The 26,663-nt window shown below is 37.6% G+C and overlaps 1 protein-coding gene across 10 annotated transcripts in view; it reads right to left on the minus strand.

The window, feature by feature from the left end:
* LOC105477943 (NUBP iron-sulfur cluster assembly factor, mitochondrial) overlaps window positions 1-26,663 on the minus strand; it is a 483,889-nt gene that overhangs the window by 291,581 nt on the left and 165,645 nt on the right. For all 10 annotated transcript variants that reach the window (XM_071100355.1, XM_071100351.1, XM_071100354.1 and 7 more), the window contains exon 7: window positions 3,135-3,228. In XM_071100355.1, the coding sequence (XP_070956456.1) occupies window positions 3,135-3,228 (94 nt within the window). The remainder of the gene's footprint in view (window positions 1-3,134; window positions 3,229-26,663) is intronic.

Genomic DNA, 26,663 nt, shown 5'->3' on the forward strand with positions numbered 1-26,663 from the left:
TATTGATATAATGGTTTAATAATAAATCATAAAATAAATTTTAGGTTTTAAATCTTCTTTTATTTTTATTTATTTTTGAAACAGGGTCTTACTCTATCACCCAGTTTGGAGTGCAACGGCTTGAATACAGCTCACTGCAGCCTCGACCTTCAGGGCTCAAGTGATCTTCCTGCCTTAGCTTCCTAAGTAGCTGGGACCACCAGTGCACGCCACCACTCCCAGATGATTTTTTTTCCTTTAATTCTTTTGTACAGATGGCGTCTCGTTATATTGCCCAGGCTGGTCTTGAACTCCTGGGTTCAAGTGATCGTCCTGCCTCGGCCTCCTAAAGTGCTGGGATTATAGGTATGAGCTGCCACACCTGGCATTAATGCAGTCTTTCAAAGTATAGTTTCTTGCTTGGTCTTCCTTTAATGTAAAAAATACATTAAGAATAGTGGTTATCAGAGGCTGGGGAGAACGGAGGATCCACAGAGAGTTACTGGTTTTTGGGTTTTTTTGGGGGGGACAGAATCTTGCTCTCCTGCCCAGGCTGGAGTGCAGTGGTGTGATCTTGGCTCACTGCAAGCTCCACCTCCCGGGTTCACGCCATTCTCCTGTCTCAGACTCCCGAGTAGCTGGGACTACAGGTGCCCACCACCACACCCAGCTAATTTTTTTGCATTTTTAGTAGAGATGGGGTTTCACTGTGTTAGCCAGGATGGTCTCGATCTCCTGACCTCGTGATCCACCCACCTCGGCCTCCCAAAGTGCTGGGATTACAGGCGTGAGCCACAGCACCCGACCAGAGAGTTACTGTTTAATGGCTCCAAAGTTTCAGCTTGAGAAGATGAAGGCGATGGCAGTGGTGATGGCTGCACAACAGTGTCAATATATTAATAGTACTACTTAACTGTTCTGCACATTTCACCACCACAACAAAAAAAGACTGTCTTACTCTCATGTAGTATAAATTGCCTATTACATGGCAGACTCTTCATCAGAGGAAAGGAAAAAAGAAATATACTGGTTAAATTTTAGGATATAAGAAAGAATGGGGAAGAAAATCTCAACCTCTATCTATATACAATGCTGGTGTTGGAGTATAAATACAAACTAAAATAGGGTAATTTAATCATAAATCTTGTCCAAAGGAGCTTAAAGAAAAGTAAATGGAGAAAAAGACTGCTTAGGCAACATCAGTTTATCTGTGTGAGGTAACTTAAACTTTTCCAAGGTGCCAAGTCACTACTCGAGGCATAAATGATAATTTAGCCCAATTTTACTAATGTATTATCTATATGAATAATGTAAGCATTTTGTATGCTTGCAAAAGGCATTCCAAGGTATCAGAAGCACTTTTTTTTAAATGAACATTTGGTAAATATTCTCAAAATTTGTAAATATAAAATCCTAAAATGATAAATACCTTAAAAAGAAAATAGCAAAAAAAGAAAGAAAAATCACAGTATGAAAAAATGAATTATTTTCATATATCATTTTACTCCCATCTCATACTTTACAGCCTGCCTTACCAAAGAAAAAGTCTCAGACTCCATTAAGATTATAAATATGTTAAAACAGCAAAAGTATCTCTATTAATAAGGTTATACCTGATATTTCCAATAACATGTATATTTTGTCAAAAACTTAGATTCTAAACCTTTTAATCATTAAATGTCAATGATATTGTTTGGTAATCAGCATATAACTAATTAGCAAAGATACTTTAAAATTCCATTATTTTCCCAGAAATCCTTTCATATATGAGAGATTTGCAACTATTTCTCTAGTGGAATCTAGGAAAATCTTTAGAAACAGATTCAATATAACGGGTAACTACTGTACTAATATTTAAATTCTGTATCATAAAAAAGATATGCACTACCATATTGAAGTATTATGTATTTGATATAAGCTATGTTTATTTTTTCTTGACTTTAATATTAATTAGCAGACTATAAGATTCTCCCACAGTTGTATTTACCAAAAAGCCAATTTTCCTTATATTTATTCTTATTCAGTGTTCACTCAATAAATATTTACCAAGTGCCTGTCATGTACCAGTGGTATAAATGCTGCACAGCAGTGAACCAGTCATGTTCTGCCTAAAAAATACTTAATGCTACTGCTTTCCCAGAACACAGATTTATACTACCACCTTTGTGAAGTGTTAGAGCAGACAGATAGCTAGACATAAGCAGGAAAGAGAGCGCCTGAGAAAAGGAGGACTAGAAAATCTCACATCCCAGAGACCACCCAAAACCTGCATGCTGGGTATAAGTAGACAGGAGCGGAAATACCTGTGCAGAAAGGAACACCCTGAAATACCCCTTAAGATGCCCAGTAATTGCTCACTCTATAGTTAACCTGTCAGAATGTAGCTAGCTACATGCTGATAAGGAGGGAAAGAGGGCAAAGGGGAAATTCTTAAGAGATACACAGGCACAGCAAGTACAGATTTAACCGCTATACGACCTTCCTGGGGTGGCAGTAAGGAGCAACAATGCCATTAAGTAGACTTCATATCCAACACAGGGCACACACATGTGCATCAACTCAGAGTAAGAGAATCCCACAAAACTGTGGCAGGAACTAATCAGGGACAAGGTAGAGACTTAAAGCAGAAGTAGGAAACTAGCCAAAGACAAAGGCCGAGACTTGAGACAGACAGGAACTTAAAGAAAGAGTTCAACACAATGAAAACTGCAATGTTGAACTCTTAGGGCTGTTGGCTCATTTTCTTTCAAGCAGCTCACTCTGCCTCCTCTTTCAGAGCGTACTGTCTCTGCTACTACTTAACCCTTGCTGCTCCTACTGCTGTTTTTCCAGCCTGCTCCTCTCTTGGCATGTACTTTCTTCAATAAATTCTCTGTTCTTTTTGCTAAAATTGTCTCTTGGACAAATTCTTTCTCCCAAGAACAACAAGAACCAGAGACTTTGCTCTTCCTAGTAACAAAAGTGTAATGGTTTTGTAAATATACTTATTCTGGTAATATTTTGAATAATTTATGCTTCTGATCTCTAATGAAAAATTTATAAGTGAATGAATATTTTTAAGATAAAATATTTGCCTGATGTGGAGTTTGTGTTTTGGTATAGCAATAACAACACATCAAAAAAAGTACAAATTACTTTAAACTTTGAAGATTTACCTGTTATAGGAATATTCTGTGAGACTGATAGCTGCACATCTCCAGTTCCCGGTGGCATGTCAACAACTAAGTAGTCCAGTTGACCCCAATCTACCTAAAAAGATCACATAGATTATATCATTGTATAAAAATTCAATGTTGAATAGTGATGTAAACAAAATTAATGGGTTAATAATAAATCTAAAATCATAGCTATCACTTGAGCCATTGCTAGGTGCAAGGCACTTTGCTAAGTCCGAAGGATACATGGATGAATAAATGACAGGCCCTTCCACTAGGAGGCCTTCTTTGAATGGCAAGTTTAAATTTCCAGATGACTCATCCCCATACATACATGCTAATGTTGAACTCATTTCCCAGTAGGCTTCTATTTAGGACCATTCACTTATTTTTACTGGGTGTAGCCCACATTTTGCCTAAAGAAGGTATTAGCTTTTTGTCCTTTTTTTTTTTAATTTTGCATTTCCCATGCTAATATAATTTTTTTAAGTTTATATTTCCTTCACAAAAATACAATAATGAAAACCAAAATTTAATAATAAAAATTTTAATATAACTTGAGTCCCAATATTATTAAAGTTTTCTTTCTTTCTTTCAAGGCATTTATTTATACCCAGAAAATTCGCCTATATAACGAAGTCCTTAATGCTCAACCTTCATTTAGATAGGTCTCAAGGGTACCTCAGGTTCTTTACTCCTCAGATACTTCTTTCCTTTAATGGAGTCCCTATTCTCCATTAATGGCCCAAGGATCTTCTCAATTGTAAAGCAGAAATGTGGAATCACACTAACTCTTCCTTTTCCTTCACTATCTCTAATCAGTTATTCTGCCTTCTAAAAATCTCTCAAACACACCCACTTCTCCGTTTCTCCACTGCCAAGAACCCAAGTGAGGCCACCACCATCTATTATTATTAAAGCCTCCAAAACAACCTCTCTGGCTCCAGCACTGCCTATCTAGTCCATGCCTAACAACACTGGAAAATGGAAATTTGATAGTACTACATTTTGTTTAAAACTCTTCTCTTGCCTTTAGGATAATATCTAAGCTTAAGCTCTAGAACACTCTGCCTCTTCTTCTTCGCTTGCAAATTCTTCTTCATTCTTCAGATCTCAGCTTAAAATTCAGTTCTTTGGGGAAATCTCCACTAACTCCCATTAGATTAAAGTGTTTCTACTACATACTTCCCCTAATCATGTATTCATTCATTTGCCCAAGAAATGTTTACTGAATACCTACTATGTATTGGGTATTGAGCTAAGTATTGACAATTAAATGGTATCATGATTCCTGCTCTCAAAGAAGTTACAATATAGAGACAGAGATATCAGGTAGATAACTATCCTTATAAATACATAATCACCAGCTTTATAATATAAGAGGCACTGTGAAGACAGTAAAATGTGCACAGGAAAGAGCTTGCTAACTTTGAGAAATTGAAAGATCAATATGGCTAGAGAGCAGTGAGTGAAGAGAAGGGTATCATTCATTTACTGTTGTTTCATGATCTGTCTTCCTATAAAACTGTAACTGAGTTAGATCACTTTAGCACAGAATAGACTAACAGGAGACGCTTAAGATGTTTTCTTTCAAGGAATGAATGGCTAAATGAACACATGCAAAGGCTTGATTTTTTTAAACCTAAGTGGAAACTGTATATAATTTCATATTGTGCTCCTTAAAACTTAATAACATGTAATATGTCCTTTCCATAGAATCATGCTTTTACTTATTTATTTATTCATTTTTGTGACAGGGTCTCACTCTATCACCCAGGCTGGAATGCAGTGGCATGCTCACAGCTCATTACAGCTTCAACCTCCTGGGCTGAGGTGATCCTCCCACCTCAGCCTCCCTAATAGCTGGGACTATAGACGTGTGCCACCATGCCTGGCCAATTTTTGTATTTTTTGTAGAGACAGGATTTTGATGTTCTGGTCATTTGATGTTCTCTGAAACCCAGAGACATGTCAGTCTGCCAGTGCTAGGAGTTTTAGTGCCAAAAATATAAAAGGAAAACTATTCTTCATCTTTTTGGGGTATGGTTTTGTCAACCTGAAGTAATCGAAAGGATCAGAATCCAGTTTAAAAGAGTTTATTCATATGAAAGACTAGGAATGGCCATCCAGGAAACACAGACTCCAGAGAAATGGAGTCAGCACTCTGAAGTTAAAAGTTAAGGTCTTGCATATAGGAAGAAAACAAAGAAATTTAACAGGATCACAACATTTTCTATACAAGGCTGATTTATGAGTTATAACAATTTAGTTACAGTTTGTTTTCTTTTCCCTACGGCTTGTTTTCTTTACAGCTGGTTTTCATTTCCTTTCCAATTTAAGAGTATATTTAATATTCCATCTTAAGACAATGTGATAGTCATGAAGTCTTTTTATGAGAAAGGTTAAGAGGGAAGTTAATCTATAAGGAAAATCAACAGAGAAGAGGGAAGGAACGTTCCCTGACACGCTTTATTCATTTACGACATTGCATAAAACATTGAAACATTATACGTAAGAACAAAGGCTAATCTGTAATCAGAGAAACAGTTATACCTTTCTAGGTTACAGCTGCCTGTCATGTGACTCAGGCTTCATGATCGCATTTCTTTAAGGGCTCAAAATAATTTAAAGCTCCAGCAACTTAGATTTTCAATTATTTATTTCCACAGTTTCATAGATGTTGGTCATGGGTAGTCTCGGGGTAACTATTTTTCAAGAATCTCTTGAACCCAAGGGGCAGGGTTGCAGCAAGCCAAGGCTGTGACACTGCATTCCAGCCTGGGCAACAGCGAGACTCCGTCTCAGAAAAACAACAACAACAAAAACTGCTATTAAGGTTCCAAGGAACTAAAAATACTTCACGGCTAAGGCAATTCATTTCAAATGACTCTAAATTGAATTTAATGTACCTGAAAAACACCTGGGCCAGTACATTCATCACACATAGTAGGCTTTCTATAAAGGCTTGCTGATAAACCAAGCATACGACCATGGGCAGAACCTAATGCTTAGACTGAGTAGTAAGTACTGAATTAGGAGGTGGACACCACATGGCAGGATCCAGGATCCAATCAGATTGAGCCCTGGCATACCTTATGGCAGGATCCAATCAGATCAGGCTTCCTGGCATCACCTTGTTGCAAGATATAATAAGATCATACCTCATTAGCCTATGCTTATAAAAGCTGATCAGCCCCCAGCTCAGGGAGACGGATTTGAGCATTTCCTTCTGTCTCCTTGTTAGCTGACTCACAATAAACCTTTCTCAATGTAAAAACCTGGTGCTTTGGTGTTTGGATTTCCATTGTCCACAGGCAAACTGACCCAATTGGTTTGGTGACAAAATGATGGCCATGAAAGGACCAAAAGTAGGTCTCTACTTGACTTCTTAAATTTAATAGAAAGACTAAATATGTTTGGTCTCTAAAAATTATGCTATAGGGAAACATGTTTTTCTAATAATTACAAAATGGTTCTTATTTGTAAAAAGACTGATATACAATAGGCAATTCAAGATTTCTATTTTTTGTTTGTTTGTTTTTCTAGATGGAGTGTCACTCTGTCACCTAGGCTGGAGTGCAGTGGCACAATCTTGGCTCACTGCAACCTCGTCTCCTGGGTTCAAGCGATCCTCTCGCTTCAGCCTCCCCAGTAGCTGGGATTACAGGCACCCGCCACCACAACTGGCTGATTTTTTTGTATATTTAGTAGAGACGGGGTTTCACCATATTGGCCAGGCTGGTCTCGATCTCCTGATCTCAGGTGATATGCCTACCTTGGCCTCCCAAAGTGATGGGATTACAGGTGTAAGCCACCACATCCAGCAAGATTTCTATGTTTTTAATAAAATTTAAGGTTACTACATGTTGAAAATTCTAATTTATAATTCTTCAAATGAACTGTGCAAAAAGGTGTTGTTTGTTTGTTTTTTGAGATGGAGTCTTGCTCTGTCACCCAGGCTGGAGTGCAGAGGTACGATCTCAGTTCACTGCAACCTCCACCTCCCAGGTTCAGGCAATTCTCCAGCCTCAGCCTCCTGAGTATCTGGGATTTCAGGCACCCACCACCATGCCAAGCTAATTTTTATATTTTTAGTAGAGATGGGGATTCACCAAGTTGCTCAGGCTAGTCTTGAACTCCTGACCTCATGATCTGCCTGCCTCGGCCTCCCAAACTGTTGGGATTACAGACGTCAGCCACTATGCCTGGCCAGGTGTGTTTTTAATAAGAAAAAATTATAAGAAACACATAAAATATGTTCGTCAGTGAGAAAAAAATTATTTTGTCTAATTTGGAGGTTATTTAAAAGGAGTTTCACAATATGGATTTGGAAAGGAAATAGAAACAAGATAAAAAGGAACCAGTAGTAAGGGGAGAGAGACATATAAGAAAGTTACGGATATGAACAAAAGAGATTTTGTATGAGAAATCATAATTTTGTATGAGAAAGAATCTTACGTAGTAAATCTTTGTCCTAAAGTAAAATGACTGGTTTTTTAAGAAAGAGCAGTATAGGGAAAGGTACAAAGTCCAAGCATGTCATAGATGGTCTAAGTCATGAAAAGGTTAATAAATAGAAATTTTAAGAAATTTGGTGTGTGAATAAGTTGACTATAATGAAAACAAATTTTTAACAGTCTTTCTAGGGAATGAACATTGATATTAAAACACAGAACTTCTAATTTTGGCCCTCTATGTTAAAATAACAAGAGTGTCTTAAGACATCAATTTGCTCTTGGTAAGACTGCAAGAGGTTTTGATTTTTAATTCTTAAGTCTGTTTCTATAATAGCCATTCTCTGAATCACAAATAAGTGTCTCTTTCTGCCACATTTCTTCCTGAGAACTGTCTAGTTTCTCTGGTTTCAGGTCTATCTTGAAGGTCTAGAAAAGCAATATTTTATTCCAGTATAAATTGGTTCTGTATTTTTATATGTCTGCACTGTTTCATGTAACCAGGGCTTAAATGTCTGAATTATTTCATGTAACCAGGACTTCCTATGCTGTTACTAAATGTATTCCCCTGCTCAAAGTAACTGGCCTAGGAAACAAAGATTGCTTAGGAAGACTGAGGTTTAAAAAGGTTAAGGTTTTTCTATTCATGTAACTTTCTGTATTGCTTTTGAAGTCTTTTGATTGTCACTCTGGTTAAACGAGTAACTACTATTTGGCAGTGACCTATGATTCTGCTGAAGGAAGTACTTTGAACTTTTTGATGTCTTTGGTAGGTTCTCCCAGGATCCAAATCCTAAATCAAGCTTCTTGGCCTAAAATTAACTTTGACATTTTACAGGTGAGCCCCCTGGAGAGCCTTAAAGGGTGTATCTCTCATCTTGTAGAGATTTTAAATGATTAAGCTTATTTGGTAAATAATATGGGATGCACTGTCAAATAAGAAACACGGTAGAATTTCCTTTATGTTATGCTTGTAAAAATGTATTATTAAAAGGTATTCCAAAATTGTTTAAGATTCCTAAAATTCTGGTATGTTGGGGAATATGTCATGATGTGAAATTGGTTATATGCTACCAAAATACCTAGATTTTTTTGTTAGTTATGAACGCTCATCAGATCTTTGACTGTGGCTGTTCTGAATTTTTGTTATCCACAATTATTATCTTAAATTTTTCTCTGGAAGCACTTGCAATTGGCTATAGTCCAAAATTGTTAATTAAGACTGAGCAAAACAAAATTACATGAAGTTAAGTAATTGTTAAGGATAGTGCTTTTATGACTTAAGTGTTTTGTTTTCCAGATTTAGGAAATTTTCTGTCATAAGTTATTTAGAGTTTGCAATAATTTGATAACATATCCTTTGTGAACAAGGGCGGGAACGTTTTGCTTTTTCTCACAACTTGATTCCTACAAAATTTAGAAACCATTAATGAGTATTCTTATTTTTATGTAATGTAAGTTCAGTAAAAATCTGCTCTCTCAGTCAGGCATGGTGGCTCACGCCTGTAATTCCAGCATTTTGGAAGGCCAAGGCAGGTGGATCACAAGGTCAGGAGTTCACAGACTAGCCTGGCCAACCTGGTGAAATCCCATCTCTACTAAAAAAACACAAAAAATTAGCCAGGCATGGTGGCACGTGCCTGTAATCCCAGCTACTCCAGAGGCTGAGGCAGAATTGCTAAAACCTCAGGGGCAAAGGTTGCGGTGACCTAGATCTCGCCACTGCACTCCAGCCTGGGCGAGACAGCAAGACTCCGTCTCGGGGGAAAAAAAATCTGCTCTCTTTATAAGCAAGATGCAATAGGAAACACTGGTTATACTACCAAGGTTTGGACTGAAATGTCATATTTAAGAATGTGAATAAAATGCCTGGCTTCAGAACTTCCCAGCTTTACAGAGTGAATGAAAACTGTCACTTCCTGGCAGGCCCAAGAATGTTAAGGCTGTAAGTAAAATCTAAAACTTGCCTTAGTTTGGCTTCCCAGCTGCAAAAGTTTCTAAATCTGAGATTTCTTAGATGATCACTATGGAGAGAAAAAGTTATGCTTCTAAGGAAAGCAAAAGTACATCTGTTATTAGATTGTAACTCTGTGCACTGTCTTCAAGTCCTTGTTATCTATCTGTAGACTGGACTGAATCTTCCTAAGTTCCTCCAATACTTGGTTATAACTAAATCCCAATGGAGTCCCTCAGCCCTCTTCTCACAATCCAGACTAGGGATGCTCTGAGGACATTAAGGGTATTTCCCCTTTTTAAATCTGACCAACCAGCGTAATATCAGAAGTGGGGGCAAACTAGACCTTTAGGATACTATGAACTCTCGTCTCATAGTAGTTGATGCTGTCTCTTCCTTTCTAAAAGCCATAGAGAAGAATAGTTATGGGGCTACCTCTCACTATCTCCATTCCATACTCAGTCAGGGCTCTCTTCAAGTCACATCATAAGCCAGCTAGCAAACCATGAGGTTCCCTTTCTTTCCTTTTCTTTCCCTTTCTTTTTTCTTTCTTTTCTCTCTCTCTCTCTCTTTCTTTTTGAGATGGAGTTTCACTCTTGTTGCCCAGGCTGGAGTGCAATGGCACCATCTCGGCTCACGGCAACCTCTGCCTCCCAGTTTCAAGCGATTCTCCCTCATCCTCCTGAGTAGCTGGGATTACAGGCATGTGCCACCTCGCCTGGCTAATTTTGTAATTTTAGTAGAAACGGCGTCTCCATGTTGGTCAGGCTGGTCTCAAACTCGCAACCTCAGGTAATCCGCCCGCCTTACCCTCCCAAAGTGCTGGGATTACAGGCATGAGCCACCACACCAGGCCTATAAGTTTCTCTTTCTATCCTCACCTCACCATCACCCGGTGTAATAACTTTTCCAATCCTGCCACTTTACTTACCTTTCCTAAGGCCAAGTCTGCCTAATAAGTGGAACTGCATGCACTTACTAGGTCATGTCTTTTAGCCAAAGGTAAAACAGCCAGTATTTATACAGACGTCAGGTATGCCTTCAAAGTTGTTCATGACTTTGGTATTTGTGTAAAATTTGTCCACAATACACTACTGGAAAACTGCTGCATGCCTCCATGGGCCACTTCCCATTACTGAGTGGTCCCTTTTAAGTATGGTAACAAGATTTTATTTAGCTCCCTGCCTCACAAGGAAACCAGTATGTACTAATTACGATTTGCATGTTTTCAAACTGGGTTAATGCCTTCTCTTCTTGATAGGTCACAGCAATGTCAGTAGTTAAGCCTTACTGGAAAAATTATACCAACCTGGAAAGTCTCTCAAGAGCTTCATAGTGACCAAGGATCTCATTTTACAGGGCAAATTATTCAAAATGTTTATAAAATTTGGACTATTAACATCCACTGGGGTGGTGGAACAGACCAACAGAATAATAAAAACCCAGTGACAAAGATCTGAGTGGCATTTAGCCTGCCATGGCCCTAGGCCCTTTCTTTAGTCTTTTTTAACCTTGGTGGGTATTCAACACCCTCTCCCTGGAGTTCTGAATTCATCCAGTCAGGAGAAATCACGTTGATTTTTTCATTTGTTTGTTTTTGCTTGTCTGTTCAGCCCCCATTCACCTCCTCAGAAAGGACTTCTTAGAAACCTGAGAGGCCCACATATCCTTCTCCCAAAAAAGGGGAAAATAATACTTGAGTTATCCTCAGCAGGAGATCTGGACATAGAAATAGCTCTTATGCAAATTCCCATCTATTCAGTCAGCTTCACTAATTCTACCCCTCCTGCTCTCCAAGAGCTACCTGAGAGTCTTGAAGCACATGCCAGCACTGACAATGACCCCATGGATTATAGTTGGAGGATACTCTCAGGGATACGATTTGCTGAAAGGGATTAACTCTAGTAAAGGAGCTGCACAGGAAGGTTTTAGAGGTCTTGGTTTGGACTAGGTTCTGTTTGGAATGGTCAGAAACTTTTCTGCACTGTTAATAGAGCTGTCCGCTTCACCACTCATGCCATCAGAGCACAACAGAGATCCCCTATACTCCCTTCCTTGTGTGGTCCTAGACAACCACACTGCATTAGACTAACATCTCACTGCATAGGGTGGTGTTTCTGCTATCGCTAACACTTGCTGCTGTATCTGGGTAAATACTACCAGTCAGGTGAATTGGGAACATCTGAGGTTGTAAAGCTAGCCAAATCTCTGAAAGGGACACCTTCAGAAAGACTCCTGGCTGGACTTACTGAGTGGAATTTCCAATGTCCAGATGTTTTCAGTTGGCTTAACCCTGGTATAAGATTCCTTCTGTGTTTCACCCACATGTCTTAATGATCCTCCTCATATTTGGGCTAAGCATTTGGCTCCTCTTCAAAATTGTTCTAGCCTATTTTAACAGATGTCTGCAAGTGACTCCCACTAGGATTGTGCCAACTCAATCCTTAAGACTTTAAATTCACTTTAGCTGGAAACGGGAACCAACTTAACCCAAGAGACTGTGGTTCAAATTTAGCACATACTTGAGTGCCTCTTGTAAGTAAATGACTCTAGTTGCTCAGTTGGTCACTGCCCTGCCACAAGGATCTCTACAAGGGACCAGATGGACCTGGGGCAGGTAGTCAACCACTCTGGCACCATGATGGGATGCAATGCTGTCTGGCAACAGGTTTGAGCCAGTCCTTCAAGATGGATCCTAAGCAGCTGACTGAGTCTAAATTTTAAATAGAGCCATGTGGCCATTTGCTGACTAGGGGTTACACCCATACTCTTCCCCCAGAACTCACACATTTTAATCTATAGAACCTTTGGGGCTCACCTGAACCAGTCAATTAGAGTTGAGTTGTATCGATCAATCAGAACTAAGCAAGTTACAAGTTTCAATCCTTCATGTGCACAAAGAGAACTGATTGGGAACCTGGGTGTGAACTTTTGCTACAAAATCTGAGCTTTCTTTCCCTTGTTCTCTGAAACAAATAATGTTCAGGTTGCTAACTCTTTATTCCTTTGTCCTTGAACTGGGTTGAAGTAACTTCTTCTGAAACATAATCCTGAGCACTAAACAATTTCATTTATCTAACCAAGGTCTACTATCTAATCAGCAGGAAGTAGCTAGAGTAGTTGTCACCCCTTTTCCCTCAATACTGAGGAATGGACATAATAAAGGGGCAATTTGGAACTGCATTAGACCAATCTGGTTCAACTTTTATGTAACAAAGCTGTGGACTGTTCTTCAGTTGCTGTTGGACCCCCACTTTGAAGGTCACATAACCTGAAGTTGAAGATGACCCAAATGAGTAGAACCTAAGTGCTTGGACTAAGGAGTGAGGACTGAATTAAGAGGTGGATACTGAATGGCAGGATCCAGGATCCAATCAGATCAAGTCCTGGCATGACCCCATGGCAGGATCCAGTCAGCTCGGGTAGACAGATTTGAGCGTTTCCTTCTGTCTCCTTGTCAGTCAATTTGCGATAAACCTTTCTTAGTGTAAAAATCTGGTGCTTCAGTGCTTGGCTTTCCATTGTGTGTGAAGGCAAACTCATTTGTTTGTGCAGGCAAACAGATCCAGTTTGGTTCAGTGACAGTTCCAGTTCTCTTGTAAAAGAGCCACAAAAGCAATGATTTTAGAATGATTTGGGGAGGCTCTAGATTCTACTTACTGTTTACTTGTATAAATTATATTTTACTAAGTGTAGGGAAATAAGAATTAGCAAAACGCCCAAGAATCTCATTTAGTAAAACCCAGTAGTGGATCCAGATTTTGTGTGGCCTGAAGCATATACAATTTGAGTGGTCATCTCTAAAAATAAGAATACCAAATTATAAATGCAAAATTAGTTACAAAAGTAAATATTTACTTAGTACATGAAAAGAAATTACCATAAATTTCTGGAGCCTTAGAGAGTCACATTCCTTTCTCTGAGAACTCTTTAAACAGAAATGCTTATATAGAAATGTTTCCTGACCTTCCTGACCATAACCTGGCTGTCTCTCCCCATCTAGAACATTCTACAATTCCCAGAATATCCCAGGATCCTATGCAGATGTAGAACCCTGAACTTAAGCTTTATTAGCTTCATGGGTAACCCCGCCTTTGGTAAAATTTTCTCAGTTCTCTTTCAGGCTCCAAACTCAAAGGATTTCAGCAGGATAGACTCAGTCAGTCAAGAAATTGGAGCTACCAAGGTACTCCCGAGATGCCCTGTGGATACAGAGGCAGTACTGCAGCAGAAAATTCATCAGGTAGCAGGAAGTCAAATATGTGCATCAAATTAAGAAGGATATAGACAGCATAATGAAATAATCAAAAACAAAGCAAGTGGTCAAGATAGTTGAGAAGGATAGGATGAGGTACAGATCAGGGGCAACAGTTCAGACTTGAGTCAGCCAAGACAGGCTTCCTGCTAGATGTCTCTTGTACATGGTAAAACATATGACCATTATTACCCTCTAATGTGAGATACAGCACTTTTGTTTTTTTGCCTTGTTTTATTTTTTTGAGATGGAGTTTTGCTCGTCACCCAGGCTGGAGTGCAATGGCATGATCTTGGTTCACTGCAACCTCTGCCTCCCAGGTTCAAGTGAGTCTCCTGCTTCAGCCTCCCAAGTAGCTGGGATTACAGACATGCGCCACCATGCCTGACTAATTTTGTACTTTTAGTAGAGACAGGGTTTCACCATGTTGGTCAGGCTGGTCTCGAACTCCTGACCTTAGGTGATCCGCCCACCTTGGCCTCCCAAAGTGCTAGGATTACAGGCGTGAGCCACCACACCCAGCCATTTTTGGATCCAAATAGAATGCATTCACTGAGCTGTTGTGCAAAGTCATTCAATATTAGGATAGTTGTCTTCTTCATTTGTCCTTATAATATTGTGAAATATGTATTTGGTCTTTGTCTCATTTACTGACATAAAATCCTAAAATCCTTGGAATCACTAGAGTGATAAGAGTATCCTTGGTATTCTAGTAAGTTGACCGGTGGCTGGGGGCACCTATATAGCCTTAAGATGAGGACTGGTTTCCAGGGGAATCAATGTTGTGATTAGAGGGTTGAAACTTTGAGTCCCGGGCCCAACCTCTACGGAGGGGAGGGGGCATGATTGATTACATCACAAGTTTAACAAGGAAAATAGCCCAAACTAATGTTGACAATGGTAATTTTAGGCTAACATGTTTTCCTCAAATAATATTTTACATTTTATACTCAAAATAATGTCTAATAATCTGAGAATAACTCAAAGACTCAAATAAAGGCAATTCCCTCTTTTCTGAGGAATGACTGGGAACTAAAATTGTTATTTTATATTTGGGCAGATAAGGTAATTTGTCTTTTTCAGGACATCTATTATAAAGAATATGGCGTTAGGAATAGGAAAAGAACATGGGTCTCTATCTTTTAGGGACACTTAAGAAACAGATCAAAACAGCAGCAATCAGGTCTCACTCTGAAAGATTATGGGAACACAAGTGCATATAGGTTGAATTCTACATGTTGAATAGAAAGGGTCCAATGAATGTATGGTCAATAGTTCCATTTTAGGCTTCTCAGCCGGTTCAAACAGTTTACCATAATCAGTTTCCAGAGTAGCAGTTTCTATCATTAGCATTACATAAGCCAAGTCTAAGGACCGTAGGGTCAACTTACACTTCTCCAAAGCAACGGCAGACTATCCCAGCCATTCTATTCTGCTAGCAAGGCCAATGTGAGACAGATGAAAATAACATCAGCAGTGGTGTATACTGAGCCACATAGAATCAGGGAAGAAAAACACTGCTAAGACAGAGAGCTCTGCTGGAGTCAAAGTGATGGCCAAGAAGAATTAAAATCCTAAGGGCATGGAAAGTTGTAACCAAAGAATAAATAGAGAAATCATGAAGTAAAAGAGATCTAGATTGGTTTGAATGGCTCAAAAGTGGGCTGTGTCCAGGTAGCCCACTCATATGGTGGCTGGAATGTGCCATAAGTGACACGACAACTTCTTAAAGGAAGTTAGGCTGTGCCAGACCTTGCTGCTATCCTTCCTGTCTGACTACTCAGTTTTGACTTTCATGCCTACTTGACTTATACTTAGTGGATCTCAAGATAGTATCCTTGTATCTGATTCTTGCCATATACTTGTTGCTACTTCCATTCTATAATCAAGTTCTGCTATTTGTTCCTAATTTCTTGATTCTTCTATAGTCAGTTAGGTATAGTCCTACCCTACTAGCAAACAGAACATTACTCATGCTTAACTCAGAATCCCAGAGCATGAAAGCATGCCACTATTGGTACAGAGCTACAGCTAACCTGGTGGACAAATTTTGCAGGCAAATTACCAAGCTCCTAGGATTGTTATTCAACTAACTTCCAGGGTTTGAATAGGTCTTCCCGTTCTAAGGATTCTGGGATAATTATTTTATACATAACTATCTTATCAACTTCAGTTTATGCTCCCTAACCGAAGAAAACATTTACATGCATTGCTGGACTCTCCCTCCAGATCCACCCCTCCATAATATCTAACCGGTGTTCCTTCAGTATCTGCCAAATGATTCTATGAGTCAAGTTGCCCCTTAAAATTTTATTATACAACTAAAATTAAAATTTTTGCCACGTGAGGCACCTTTTATGTACAACATAAATCTAAAATTGAGCAGAAAGTGTTTTTCTTTACATCTGAGCCATGTGTTTTGTTCTGCCCAGTTGCCTGTATATAAAATCATGCAACATTTTATTTTGATTGCAAGAAGAAAATTGTTACAAAGGAGAAATTATTTAAATATAAATGCCACAATAAAAATCTGAATAATGAAAAGATTTTTACTTTAGTTGATGGCCTACTGACTTGTGGAAATAAATGATACAACAATATATAATAAATATCCTTGAGATTGTTCAGGTAACAGCTGACCCAGTTATAAAATGAAAACATATTATTCAAGTTATAATAACTATATAAATGTTCTTCCCTAATCTTTTTATTTTCTTCCCAAATGATAAAAAGTTCTCTAATCCTTTTTACAATGTCTTTCTTTCTAAAGGAAAAAGGCATGTGGGAGAGGAGGCTATTTATCTAAATAAACCCCTCTAAAGTCACTATGAGCCCAAAAAGTAACAGCAGACAGACAATTTAAAGAGAGAAAAGAAGAAAACTTACTCCTTTTCTTTCCCTTTATCACCTCCCTTTTTCTTAGTTGTCCTCCTGCAGAGGTACAGAGCAGCCTGGCCCTGACAACCTGGAGACAGCATCAATTCACAGAGGTCTTGTTATCCAAAAGTTGATACATGGGTCAATCTTTGTTAATTCTGAATCTATTTTCTGAACTAGTATTTAAAACTATCAGTTGCCCAGCTAGCCCACAGATGACTATTTACATAGTCACGGTACAGTTGAAACAGTAAAGCTTCAAATATAAAAATAATGATACTATCACAAAAGTAACAGTATTTCAGTTAATTATAGAAACACCTCTCTAAGTTCTCCAAAGTCCTGCTTTAGGCCAAGTGCTTATATATACAGATGTTCATAACCTAGGAAGGTGATGTTACTGAAGGACAGGACTGCTACTAAAAAGGCCTAAGATATTACAAACCTGCTTAAGAGTCAAGATATTTTAAAGAAATTGTCAAAATAAATTTTATCAAAATCCTCTCTACCTCAAAGGCTGAAATTTCAAATTTTTTCCAGTAGGCGTAAGCAATCACTGTATTAACCTAATTTGGAACAGCTTATAAAATATATTTAGATGGATAGCACTCCAATAAAGAAAACTATAAAGCTACAATACACTTTTAAGAAAGGTCTTAAGAAAATTTTAAGAAAATCTTTAGAAAAAAATACTTGTATTTGGGAAGATTCAAGGTCCTAAAGGGATAGGAGTATAGCTGTCATAGAAGTGGCTTTCTGAAGCCCCCTAAGAGTATCTACAGCCACCATTCAGTGGTTAAGGTATTAGAGCACTTGAAGGACATTACTGCTTCAAACCAACATACTGCATGCTAAGGATGATCTGAAGAACTGTCCCAACCAAGTTTATTCCTTAGTTCCAGTTACCTGCCATCTGGGGTCACATCCTACTTTTGAGCCTTAGGGTCCCTCAGGTGGAAATGGGCTGGTAAATGGAAGAAGTGGGGTAGGTAAAGGGGAGCACAAGGAAATTAATAGTTATTGGGAGCCTATTATAAGGCTGACATTAGATACACTGTACATACATGATTGTACAACATTGTAAAATCCGCATTATAATATCTCTATTTTACAGACAAAAGTATTGAGGATTAGAGAAGTTACAAGAGTTGTCCAAGGTTAGGCTGTTGCTGAGTGATTAGGAATGGAATTTAGATCCTGGTCTGTGTGACTCAAGTCATGTTTCTAGTCTCCCACAGTTCCAAGTCATGTGATAAAGGGCACAGCATCACTATTCTTCAAATCCCTGAAGAGTTCTGCTAACACAACCTTATGACCTCAAGAACATAGGAGCTTTATTATATTACTTCTTCAGTGTATGATAAAATAGATATAAAAAATAAAACTTGTATACCCACAGAAAATCATTACACAATGTAAGTTAGAAATAGAAGAATTATTCATTTGCTTTCCTTTTTTCTTTTCCTATTCTGGTTCATTATAACAACATTTATTTCTGAATATGTTTTTAATGGTAGGTAAGCATTCTTTCCTTACATGATCCTTTGAGAGTCTTGAGAGTCTTTTGTATTGTAAAGCAAGTATCCTAGTAACCATGGAAATCTAGAGTGTAAATTTCCTGACTTTGTGACATTGAAGAATATTTTAGCCTTTAATAATCTACCATTAAATTCAGGTTTTGTTTTAAATCAGTATAATTCTACCAACCATCTATACAAGCAAATTACATAGAGTAATAATTTAAATCAAAGTAAATAACGTATAAAGACTAAGAAAAGATATAATACTTTAAAATATTTTTAAACACCCACAGCTTTTTGAACATATTTTTGAAACTGACTCAATAGATATTATTTTTAAATGTAAAGATTAAATCATATCAAATAAGAAATCAACTGAGAAACTGTAGCTGTATATGCAGTTTTATTTTAAGTAATGAAACGCCTTGGCAAAAATTATAACAGTGAGAAAATTATGGCAGTGAATGAGATCTGACCTAACCAACTCCATCTTGCCTTTAACCTCCAAACTGCCCTTAGTCTTTCCAGGGCATGGGCCAAGTTAACTTTAGGAGAAATTTAGTTTCTAGTTTAACCTTACAGCAAGATGATATGAACCCTTCCCAAAGCTTAACCACCTTGGTAAAACTAATGAAAGGGTACAAGGTTAGAATTATGAAAGCGGTAGAATTTAGCTGAGATGTAGGCGTAGTTAAATGATAAGCAGTCATCATTCTAGAATTTACAAGATTTGTAACTTCCTCAATTACTCCTGTAAATAACATCGCTATTGCAGAATCTAAGATTGACCTTTTGAGATGTCTTTTCAGACTTTGGCATTTCTGACAACCAGATGACTTCACTCAGACCAAAGACTCAAGATTCAACTGCTCCTGTAGTCCCCACCCAGAAGTAAACTCAGAACACAAGGACCATTTTCCACGCCCCAATGATTGCATCTCCAACTAAATCAGTAGCACCCATTCTCTAGCACCCTGCCTGCCAAACTATCTTTGAAACACTCTAGCTTCCAAATTTTGGGGAAGACTGATATGAGTAATAATAAAACTCTGATCTCCCATTTAGCCAGCTCTATGTGTATCAACCTCTCTGTCTATTGCAATTCCCCTGCATAGATACATCAGCTCTGTCTGAGCGGTGGGCAAGATGAACCCACCAGGCAATTACAGGATGAACTATTAAAATGAAGTTTTGAGACTTAACATTATGATTCAGATATTAATTACTATTAAAAAAAACAAGCACTGAAATGGGAAGTTTGGCAAAACTCAAGACAATAAATCTAGCTAGGGACAGATAAGAATCCAGATATCTATTCATCAAATTAAGTAGTAAGTTTCAGTTTAGGGAGACTGGCATATCTAAATTCTAATCATTCTTGTCACAAACTGCCGTGTGAGCATAGGCCAGCCAATTAACCTCTCGGGACCCTAGTTTTCTCATCTATAAAATAAAGTATTTTAGATTAGGTAACCACTCAGTTTCCTTCCAACTACTGAAAAAAAAAAAAAATACCATGACTATGATCTGTTTGTGTAAACTGAAAAATATTTGTGAGGGATTTAAGGAAAAGGTGAGCAAAAGGAATTTTTATCCAAAAGTATCAAAATAACAAAGAAGCTTTTTTTTTTTTTTTTTTTTTTAAAAAGGAGAGGGTTACCTTATACAAGAACAAGAAAGCTCCAAACTACTTGGTATATTTAACAAACTTCTTTTTTAAATGGAATAATCATATTTCCTTTGGAAAACTTAGCTGAATTTTGCAAAGAGCTCATTTAAATTTATGCTAAACCACAACATACACTGAGTGCCATCCAACACATCTCATTCTAGTGTATGTAAGAATGAGTTATACCAATAAAGAACGTTATAATTTACAAAGTTAATACATCCCTGAAAAGTTGTGGAGAAGACTGTCTCCCCGACCTCCAGGTAAGGAGCAGGAAGGGGATTCAATCACAACTCCTTGAAGATTGAGAAAATAACTCTTATCTGAGGAATGTGACTCTTTAAAAATTATCAAGTCCAGAGAGACATTAAAAGGAGACCGTAATCACATCCTACTTCTCCTATGAGTTACATATTCATCTCCTGAAACTGCTTGCTATTGTCATAAAGTAGCTATAAACTGACATAATATGTTGCACCAGACACTATAGCCCATACCCTATAGCTTAACAAAGTATTACCATCACTAATCAATGTTATTTGTGTAAACCAATGAGAATTCCTAACAATTCTGCATTGGCCCACTCCCTGTCCTCTTTCTGGCCTTTAAACATCCACTTGTAACTGTGGCTGATCAAAGGGTATATTCAGGGCAACTTGAATCTGTTCTCCTGGGTTACAATCCTCAAGCTTGGCCCAAATAAACTCTCTATTTTTGTTAGTCTTACCTAGTTTATTCCTTTTAGATTGACACATACGGCATAAGTCAACAGGACTTGAGTGAACCTTCCCCCTTGCGTGGCCCCCACCCCAACCACCTGGTGTTTCTCTGAAAGCAATGCTTGGTACTAGGATGAACTCTTCATCTTCAGAAGTCTCACTGGGTGTTTTGGGTAAGTTCTTCTGAATTCATACCTCTCACTCTTTCGCTGAAGGTCTAGATTTAGACCGTTCTTCAAACTTCTCTTTCCTTTAAGAGTGAGGGTTTCAGTTTCTGTCTTTGGACAGGAGATTCAGGTAAAAAGCTCTGCAGAGAAATGCCTTTGCTTCCACCTGTCTCAGGACTGCGGGTTTAGGTTCAAGTTTTTCCACCCCTGTTTCCCAACAGAGTTTCAGGTCAAAGCACTGGCAATTAAGCACCAGTGGTTTCCTTCTAAATGGCATACTTTTAAGACAGTGAAATGTTCCAAATAATGCTGCACTTTAAGAAAATACATTTCAAAATGAGAGCTCTTGCATTAGTCTCATCCAAGGATGCTTACTGATGTGCCAGAAGCTTCTAAAAAGACTTCAACATTTTGTTGCCTCATTTAAAAAACTCTTTACAAAAGGCTAAAAGAAAGCTATCCTGGATAAAGTATTGATTAAAGCCTCAGGTAAAGTAGACTTGCTTCTTCTTCAGAGCTATCTATGCTGAGTCCACGCATAGAGAATATTTTCTTTGCCCTACTGCTTGATAGGCTCTTGCCAAACTCAGTAATTTTAGCTAAGAAACAGAAGCTAAGTTAAAAACACCACCCACTGAAAAGATGGGTCTCCAAAGTACATCTTTGTTGCCTAGCTAACAATTGCTCAGGGCAACGAAAGAGGTCATTGGAAGACTGATAGTCTAAAAGGTGGAAATGAATGAAAATAAAATTACTAAGATTATAAAAATGCAGATCCAACAAACTTTTTCTAAACCAAGACTAATGACTAACACTGTTGAAACATGAATATTTATGGAATTAGCTAAGCAGTATGTCAGGTGAGATCAGATCTGGAACATGTATGTAAAGGCATGTATGTATGTATGTAGACATGTTCTCACTCTTGCCCAGGCTGGAATGCAGTGGCACAGTCATGGCTCACTGCAGCCTCCATCTCCTGGGCTCAAGCCACTCTCCCACCTAAGCCTTCCTAAAATCCTTTAAATGATCAAAGTGCCTGCTTTGGCTCCCCTGCAAGATTTACAAAAAAAAACACAAAACAAAATAAAAAAACGCATCCACCCTGTGGTCTAGTGACTAAGACTTCGTGCTTTTATTGCTGCATCCTAGGTTCAATTCCCAGTTAGGAAAGTAGTCCCTGTTGGTTTGATATTTGTGTGACTTTTAACTTGTAGGGATACTGCTTTGCTACTTGGTAAGTTACCTTTGGTTAAAAAAGCCAGAAATAAGCCGGGCACGGTGGCTCACACCTGTAATCCCAGCACTTTGGGAGGCTGAGGTGGGCAGATCATGAGGTCAGGAGACAGAGACCATCCTAACTAACATGGTGAAGCCGTCTCTACTAAAAATACAAAAAAATTAGCCGGGTATGGTGGTGGGTGCCTATAGTCCCAGCTACTCAGGAGGCTGAGGCAGAAGAATGGTGTGAACCCGGGAGGCGGAGCTTGCGGTGAGCAGAGATTGTGCCACTGCACTTCAGTCAAGAGCTGAAGAGTGAAACTCCGTCTCTAAATAAATAAAATAAAATACCCAGAAATAGCAGCTGTTTGTCCTGGCTAAAATCTAATAACAAAAGATTTGAATGGATTTTTTAAAAAGAGCTCTATATGGTCAGAAGTCAACTTAATTAAAGCTGATATTTAAGCTGTATATCTAGATGGGGCTTTGAGGGGGACACTTTTCGCTTTTTCTCTTTGGATTTTGCTGTTAGAGAATTTTTTTTCAGTAGATTAAAATCTTTTTTGTTTTTTTTCAATTATGTATTTGGTCCCTCTGCTTCCTTTTTTAAGAACTGTTCTCCCATCTACTTCTCCCTACTGTTTCTTCCTCTTTGCCATCTTCAGTACCACATAAAAGAATCTGGGAAGAACTTCTAATGATTCAGACTCCATTAGGAACACAGGAAAAGGTGCCAACAATCCCTTTTGGGGGTCTTCAGTCTTCCTGTGGAATCTAAAGAATTGTAGGCAGATTCTTCTCAATTCTAAAGCTCTGCTCTCTTTTGTATTTGTGTTACCTGATCTCATTGGTTTTTGGGGAACCAGAAATTACTTTGAGACTTTACAGTTGTGAGAGAGAAACTTGACTTTGTTGTGTGTGATGGCTGATGAGTCAAAGGCAAGAACTGCAGTTTCGCAGGTGGCTGACAGCAGTTGTTTATAGTAAATGGATGTTACTCTAAGGGGGCTACTTGTTTCTTTGTGCATTTAGATAAGTAAGGTGAAGTTTAAACACTCACAGACATTTCTTTGGAGCAAAGTACACTGTGGAAATATTGGGCAGCTGGGTCCCATGGTATTTTACTCTTTTTGGACACGGGGGGTTCAAAGTAAAAGCAGAATCCTTGATTTTAAAAAATCTAAATACTCTGCCTTCCATTGGAGGCTGCTTTTCGCATAATTAAGTAATTAGGCCCTAAAAACTGCAAATGCTTTGTTGGCAGTGCTCCATTTAATGGGCTCTACCCTGCGCTGAGTGGTCCAGCTGGAAAACAGACTAAGTTAAAAACTATCATTCTAAATAAAATTGGTCTCCTCATAAAATCCTGTAGTAAAACCCTATGATTTTGTGTTACTTTGGCATCCGTTTTTAATCTTCCTCCAACAAACACAACCAAACTCCTTTAAAAACTTAGATTCTCCTTGTGTGTGCTTTGAGATATAAATTTACTACCCTGTTTTTTTCTAAAACTCAGTAAGGGCTTGGGCCATGTGAGACATATAAATTTCAGCCTGTTCCATTTACAACAGCTACAACTGTCCTTTTAAACTAGTTTTACCTAACTTATGGCTAAAGTTTTAAAACTAAAGCTATAAGATCCTTATTTCTGTCTGTCTGTATTTTTGTGTATACACGTGTGTACATGTCTATTTATATATTCTTTATGGTACCGAACTGGCTTATAAATAAGAAGGTACTCATAAATTAATTAGCCCAAATGCTTGTCAAGTTCACGTTACTTTAGTAATCTTTGGTAAATAAAGATAACTTTAAAATCGTTGGTAAAATAAAAGAGAAACACTTTCAAATTTTAATTTAGACATTTTCGTCTCAGTCTATTGATCAGGCAGATTTATATTGTCTCTGCTAGATGTTTTAAGGCAAAAAAAAAACCTGTTGCTTTTATGAATTAAGTACTTAATTTGTCTGTGAGCTTACATCTTTAGATTTGAACCTGTAAATTCGGGATGTGGACAGGTGGCCATGGTGGGCCTGGGGACAAGTCCTCAGTACCTAGAACACCAGCTAAAAGGCAGAGTCAAGTCTAATATGGCCCCATTTTCCTTGGTATAGGTTATCATATCTTATAAGTCAAAATTAAAATTTCTCTCAATGAATGTACCATGTTTTACAATGAAATGCTAAGCAAATATTTATACATTTGTGAGGTAATCACGTTCCAAAATGATCTGTGTAATTTTAAAAATATCTTTTCCACGTGCCTAGATGACTTAAGTGGAGTTAAATGACTTTTTGAAAATTAAAGGGAAGGGTCTCAAGATTAAAACAAAGTGTGAAAACATTTGACCAAAATACAATTTTAAAATACACGAAGGACTAAAAATGAAGCTAAGAAGTGAGCAGAAGTCAGATCTTTTGTTTGAATATATTAATCAAATTCCTATTATTTTAGTGACTTGTGTCCTTCCCATGTTAAACAGACTTGCCACTTACAAAGCTGAAGAGAAAACAGTAAATTTAATGTAATAATGTAGGTGTCCTAGTGAGAACCAAATAATGCAGCAGCCCTTACCTATAACACAAAAGACTTTGAGAAAGATTAAGGAATATATGTATGAGAATTGCAATGCAGATGATAAAGATATTGGTGAGAAATAGGATTAAGAACTGGAGAAAGAAATGAACACATAAAACAACCTAGTTCCCATGTTATCAACTTCAGCACTTTGCAAATTGCTAAGCTACAAAATTACTTCAGAAATATCTAAAGGACATCTAAGAAACCTAAGATCACTAAATTATAAAGAAATAAGAAAATGGACCAAATTTTATGCATCTCATTAAAAGACCAGTAAGTGAGCAGCTGTTCCTTCATTCTCATTTTTCTCATTTAAATACATTGGTCATTATATCTAGACTTGCTCATAATAATCTTCTGCCCTGATGAGCAAGTGAATGTTGCAATGTATCTAGAGGTTTTTCTTGCCTAAATAGGTATCTGCTGTCTTCATATTTATCTTATATTACAGATTACACATTAATATGCATATGTAAAGTCTGAGTATAAATAATGGGATAATCATTATGGAGTTTAATCATGACTCAGAAATTAATACAAACATTTACATGTGCCAAGCAGTGCTGTAAACACCGGGGATACAGCAATGAACAAGATCCCTGAAGTCCCTACCCTCATGAAGTGGAGATAGGAATACAATAAACAAACCAATTAGTACATCCCTTGTAATCTTGTTGAAAATCATCTCAGTTTGCTCTCTATAAAACTGAAACTAATATTACTTGCATAATATTACTTGCATAAAACTGAAACTAATATTACTTGCTCTCTATAAAACTGAAACTAATATTACTTGCATAAGCATTATATCCTACCCAAATAAAAATTATGACAAAGACCTATAAGCCAGTAAATCTTGTACTCCAATTTTCTCTCATCTATCCCTGTCTCCAGTGGCACATACATAACAGAATGCAGGCCAGAGTTTGAGGTGTAAGCCATGCCATGAAATAGAAAAAAAAATAATTGGATCATGATAGGGCTCAATACAGGCCTGTGTTCTATATCAAAACTAACTAACTCAATCAACTATGGTTTCTCAAGTAAGATTATCATGACAAATATGTGCCATTTAGAGCATAATTTGTCTGCCTTAGTTTCAGTACCAGTGTCCAGATAAGTCATTTTTATTTCAAATATCATGACTGTCAGTTTAAAAACCTTTATTATCAAATGGACTGTTAATCAGATTATAAATTGTAAGTCAAATTTTAACATAATTTTTTTCTCTAGTTGAAGAAACAATTTTTGACATGATGAATGCATACTTTTGCAAAACTGCATCAAACGGGCATAATTTAATGTTAGATTCTTGTATTTAAGACAACAAACTAGTTATGAATGAGCAAATAAAATTAAAGTTCTAACCAAGCTACTTTTCATCAGAAAACAAGACATACTCTCAGTAATTCTGAAATATTAATGTATAGGACAATAAATCAAAACAAAAAAAATATATTCAGATTGCCAACATAAAATGTAAGTTAGCTAATGGTCTGAATAAATCAATCACCTCAGTCTCTCAGTGTTTCTCTTTCTTTCACTCTCTCTCCTCCCTAATCAAAGACATATGAACACATAAGGGGAAAAAAAAGACCTACATTGATAAAACTAAGGCTTAAACTTGGGCGCAAACCAAAAAATTGGAAGAAGTGTTTATCAACAATTTTCTTGATAAACATAGAGGCAATCAAATGAGACCTTCCACACCCTCCCACCACCAAAGCTACTGACCTCTGGCACCAAAGCCTACATTCTTTCTAGAAAATGTACACCCTTTCAAGAACAGTAACCTTCATCCCCACTATTCCCCTTCCTCTCTCATCATCCTCCAAAAGAAAGAGAGGCATAGGCATTTCTTACATAGACCCATGAAGAAGCTCAGAACATAACTAATATTTTCATGGTTTTATGAAGACTATTCAATAAGCTACACGACGGATCTATGAAGAAAACTCAGGAATTTTTTGTTAGTCTTTCTTGGCTAGGTGCTCTCAATCGGCAGTCTCAGGCTTGTGATAGAAATTATTTGGCCAAACATTATAAGCTAAGCTCAACAGCAATTATCTATGAATCTGAAAGTCATGTGCTCCAAAATCAGATGTGCAAATG

The sequence above is a fragment of the Macaca nemestrina genome, chromosome 7 (genome assembly GCF_043159975.1).
Source record: "Macaca nemestrina isolate mMacNem1 chromosome 7, mMacNem.hap1, whole genome shotgun sequence".
Lineage (NCBI taxonomy): Eukaryota > Metazoa > Chordata > Mammalia > Primates > Cercopithecidae > Macaca > Macaca nemestrina.